Genomic DNA, 5,276 nt, shown 5'->3' on the forward strand with positions numbered 1-5,276 from the left:
TCCGAGTGCAACTGGAACGCAGCATCAGTGTTTCGCTGCTAACGAGCCAATCATTTGATCCAGCTGTGTTGAACCACTAACATGCACGAGGACTGACTGTGGACACCCATGACCTAGTTACCCACCTCTAACACCAAGAATGTGGTGTTCACCTTCAGCGGTAAGGGCAACAAAACACATTGGCGGTATGATTGAACATTCCAAATCAAAATGTATGGGGGGGAGTCAGTGAATCTAAAAGCATAACGAATTTCTGACAGCTATTTGACCATATTATGCTAGTCCCCCACCTCTCTTTTGTATATTCGTTTTAACGTCACTTTTTGATCACACAGGTCGACCCTTTTCCCTCCACGTGAGCGGGAAGTCACTTCCTCGTGTTTGTCATCACTATCAGCTGGACAAGCCACCGGCAAAGTGGTAACGAGCAGACCCAAATGTTGAAAAGGGGGCTTTACCTCCACGCAGAATTAGCCAATCAGCATCACATCCGTCGATCGGATAAAGTGAAGCTCAACTTTTTCCCCTCCCAACACTTTTTAAGTTGTGTTTACTTTGTGTGTCCGCTCCCAGTCCTGCCAGCAGAAGGAAACCAACCGCAGGCGGCCAAGAGGAGTTCAGTCTGCTCTCAAGGCGCCACCATGAGGCTGCTGGACGAGCGGATCTGGTTGCTATTCAGGTGTCACTTGCTGCAAACTCTCACCTACTGGAGCGTGTTCTTCAGCTTCGGTCTGTGCATCGCTTTCCTGGGGCCCACCATCCTGGACCTGCGGTGCCAGACCCAGTCCACCTTGCAGCAGATCACCTGGGTCTTCTTCTGGCAGCAGTTCTTTCTGCTCGTGGGCAGCAGTGTGGGCGGGCTGTTCAAGAAAACGTGAGAGAAATATGTTCTTAAAGTTTCAGTGAGGGAGCTTGTAAGTTTGACTTTGCTATATTTGTCATTGTTTTCTCGTTATTACGTTGACAGCTTATATTAAAGTAATTGTTTTTATTTATTTATTTTTTACATATAGTTAAATTAAAAATATCAGTTAATTAAAAAAGTTGACTATCTTTAATCTATGATATCATCGTATGCAGACAAAACCTTTTTCTTAAAGTGTGCCATAGCATTCTGAAGACATTAAGGGCATGTCCAGAATGACTTCATGGCATTCTGGCAAAAGCAAACTACATACAACTACTACTAATAAAACTAAGAAATTAAATGTTTAAATTGCATAGATTATTCAAAAAGAGAATTGGAGTATGTTTCATATTAAACGTGTCAGTGGCTCCAGTAAATTCTAACAGGGATGGGCAGACCAGGCCAGTTAAAAAAAAAATAATAATATATATATATATATATATATATGATAAATTTATTTATTTATTTGTATTTGATTGAATAAAATGACTCAATGCCTTTCTATGTCCTGAACATGATACTTTGAGGAGGTCGGTGACATGGCCAACATTTTTCAAGATGGCTCACCTTGATGCCCCCCCCCACCCACCCACCCACCCTACTGGTTGCCTCTAAGATAAATTAAGGAAGTCTTAAGGCTTAGTGGGTAAAAAAAAACCACCTTTAGTTTAGAGGTTTTGTCAAAATTCATGCGCCCCGTCTGTCTGACAGTTCTTCTCATTTGACTGGTAAATGTCCAGCATTCAAATAACACCTGCTTGTCTCAGTGCAATGTCTGAAATGTGATGACACACACACACACACACGCACACACACACACACACACATGAATTAAAATGGATGTTGGTTGAGGAAATCCCTGTCTGAAAAATAAAACAAACAAATCAGAAATAGATAAACAGTAAATAATGTTTCTGTTTCTGAGTGACAGATGGTTTTTAAAGGGAGGGACAGCAGGACCGGTCAGGAAATGACTTACCAATGCAGTTCAAATTCAATTCAGAAATACTTCAGCAAAATTTACTCAAAGGGAAACTAAATGATGACAAGTTGATCTGCCTGTTCTCTCTGCTCATGTTGGGTAACTTGGAGATTCTAAACTTCAAATATATCCATTGAACAGTTTCACTATCCACACCCTGTAACCATCAGCTTCAACGTAACAAGACTTTAAGTGACATAAACATAAAATTTTCTAGCAGGTTTTTGCAAATTAAAATCTGAAAATCGTGGTTTGTTTATGGATGGGTCTGTCAGCTTAACAAATTTTGCTGGTCAGCAAATTGTCCCAGAAGTTATTTGGCAGAAATGATAATATTGCTGTATTGAACATTTTCAAGTAATTTAACGGTAATGTGAGTTCGCCCTCTGACAACGTTAAGCCAACTTAAAATGTTCACATCAGCAGGACAGGAAGCTGCGTTGGTAGATGTTAGCAGTTTTATATTTAGCAGATCAACACTGCTGTTCCTCTGTAGGGTTTCCTTGTTTGAACCTGTAGGTTCTATAACCATTAAACATTTCTGCTTGTATGAATTAGTTTTATATTGTAGTTTTAAGGACGTCATTGCATCAGTCTCTAGTGGCTGTTAATGTGATGATGTTCCAGGTTTGATGTGAAGCTCACTGATGTTGAATATAATTGATCAGGAACAGCCTAAAGAGGAAAGGGGAACGTTGGCAAGGATGGCTGAGTACACAAGGTAAAGATTAAATAGAGGCAGCAGTGAGGCTGCAGGGCTGTGATAAGCTGACTGGGTAAATACAAGTTAGTGGAACATCAAGGTGACTTTACTGGAACTGTACAAGGCTGTCCTGTTTAAACTGTCAGCACAGCTTGCTTTATCCCAGTAAGTCTGTAAAAACTAAAGAAACTCCTGCATGAAAAGTTATGGATGTTATAGTGCAGTTTGCACAGTTCATCCAGAAAGTCTTCACATTTTGCTGTTCCAAGTTGTTTTAAATCAATCTCTTTCCTCAAAATGTGATACACAGATACGCCATGATGACAATGTGAAGACATTTTTGTGAGTTTTTGAGTTTGTGTGCATTCACAGCCTTGTAGAAATATTCAGATATCCAGCTCAATGTTTTTTGCCATTTGTGGATCTGCCTCCAACTGGGTCCCAGTTACTGGGTGTGACATCATTCCCAGTTTTGACGTCTGACTTCACCGGTAAATGATCGCAGGGTGTTCTGCTACTTGGCAAATAAATTGATGAAAGGTCTGCAAAAGAAGAAATATGAGGGGAAGTGTGTTGATCCTACAACATACAGTTATATGAATCTGATTGGAAGAGCATAAAAACTGAATGCTACCTTTCCACTCGATCCATTTTATTCCAATCCAGTCATTTAATCACATTCAGGTTGGATGTGATCACAGCTTTAACACATTTGGTAGTAAAAAGTTCTGTAAAGAACCCAAGTCTCTGATTTGGGCAGCAGTTCCCCCTACAGAGGAAACACAGGAGACGTAGTTGATGGCAGCCGCTGAGTTGGTGGCTTCAGGTAGGAAATGAACCCAGTTAGACAGAGAAACCTGACCAGTATTACTATCCATGGCTTGAAAAGCAGAACTCAAAGTTAACCAGCAGAGTGCTTGCTGACATGTTGGCCTGTGTGTGCTCCTCCAGCCTGCTGTCCTCCCTGTCGGCCCTCTTCGCCTCGGCGCTCATCATCTCCCTGGTGTTTGCCGTCATACCGCTGTGTCACCATGTGATCCTGCTGTCCGTCGCCATGGGAGTGGCGGGAGCCGCCATGGGGGTCATAGACACCATCGGGAACCTGCAGCTGGTGAGGCTCTACCAGAAGGACTCTGCCGTCTTCCTGCAGGTCAGTCAGACTTGTTGGGCCCCATCTGCCGAGTCATGAAATCACACTGTATGCAGCTACTATGTATTTATTATGGCAGAAATAAATGTTAATACATTTTATATAATAATTATTATTTGTAATGCTACATCCAGCCTAATTTTTAAAACATAAGACAACAGTACCTTGCTAAATATTCATATCCCTTGAACCTTAACGTTTTGTCATGTTTCCATCCCAAACTTTAATGGATCCCTTTCAGGTTTTATGTGACAGACCAACACAAAGTAGGTCATTGATTTGTTCTCACTGTGGTCTGTTCATATTCAGCCTCTCTGATTGAAAATGTTCTACAGTCTAATATTTATATAAAACAGCACAAGCTCAGTCCCACCTCAGTGTCGGCGTCTATCAACATCCATTTTTACGCTTCACCCCCTGATTGTTAATTGAATGTAGGTTTGCACTTTGACTAGGCCTTTCCCAACTAATGGTACTCAACTAGTCAAGGGTCAGGACTGACCAGTCAGCCTTTACTGAAGAACTGGAACCAAAGTCCAGAAAATGTCAGAATCACTCATCAGAACAATCGGTAGCATTTCCATCATTAATAGACGTGTTTGGTGTTTTCATGCATTACATACAAAGGAACAACTCAATGTTAAAAAAAAAACAAAAAAACTTAGGTGGCTTTACCTGACGAGAACCGTTTTTGTCCACAAATAGTTTTTTTTAAACAAAAAATGTAATAAAATAAAATTCCAATTCAAGGACAAGCTTCTGATTTTCTATCAGTAGGTAACACTGACCTCAGATACGAGGAAGAGATTAATGGAAGAACTAATCATGTTTTTCTGCAGATAAAAGTGAGAAAGTTGAGTTATTTCATTGACTCTGATAATAATTTGAGGTCATGGTCAATCTCTAATCTCTTTCTGTGTTTTTAATTAAGTGGAGCCATGCCATATTCCTCCCACCAGATACTGTTGACCAGTAGGAGGAACATTCACAGCCTGAGCTGTAATGAAAGCTTTTTTAAATTCTAGTTCTGCAGCAGCACTGAGGGAGGCGAAACTCTGGAAAGGTCAGGTTCAGCTGCTAGAGAGGGAAAGTTCTTGACTTGCAGGTTTGTGACTTTTCAAACTGTAATCATAAAGTAGTGCCAGGTAATTAATTTTAGAGAGGGAACAAATGAAACTGTAACAGCTTGTGCTTTGCAGTGGAGATAATTAAAATGTGTGAAAGTAGAACTCTGGATCACAGTTGTGACTGCCTGGATTCATCGTTAGAGACTTTAGTGATGAACGCAAACCTGAATGAAATGAAGTCTTAGTTTGATTTTATTGAATGGGATTATAATTATTCAGTTAAATCATGTGAAGGTACAATCAGAAAAATTTTAACAGATATCCAAAAATACTTTTGCATGTTTTTAAAGTGTTTTTTCAGCTTCAAATAGATGCTTCATTTTCTATGACCAAAATTACATGAATGAAAATAATCTATTTTTCTCATCAAAAATGTTTGGAAGCTCATTTTTGCCATGGAAGAAAAA

At 40.0% G+C, this 5,276-nt stretch overlaps 1 protein-coding gene across 2 annotated transcripts in view; it reads left to right on the forward strand.

The window, feature by feature from the left end:
• Positions 1–5,276, forward strand: part of mfsd4aa (major facilitator superfamily domain containing 4Aa) — a 12,497-nt gene continuing 7,221 nt past the window's right edge. Inside the window, exons 1-4 of one of the 2 annotated variants that reach the window (XM_044121408.1) lie at positions 1–160; positions 336–420; positions 574–874; positions 3,544–3,742. In XM_044121408.1, the coding sequence (XP_043977343.1) occupies positions 642–874; positions 3,544–3,742 (432 nt within the window). In that variant the 5' untranslated portion in view covers positions 1–160; positions 336–420; positions 574–641. The remainder of the gene's footprint in view (positions 161–335; positions 421–573; positions 875–3,543; positions 3,743–5,276) is intronic. The other variant, XM_044121409.1, reaches the window with a different exon arrangement.

This window comes from Gambusia affinis, linkage group LG07 (assembly GCF_019740435.1).
Source record: "Gambusia affinis linkage group LG07, SWU_Gaff_1.0, whole genome shotgun sequence".
Taxonomy (NCBI): Eukaryota; Metazoa; Chordata; class Actinopteri; order Cyprinodontiformes; family Poeciliidae; genus Gambusia; species Gambusia affinis.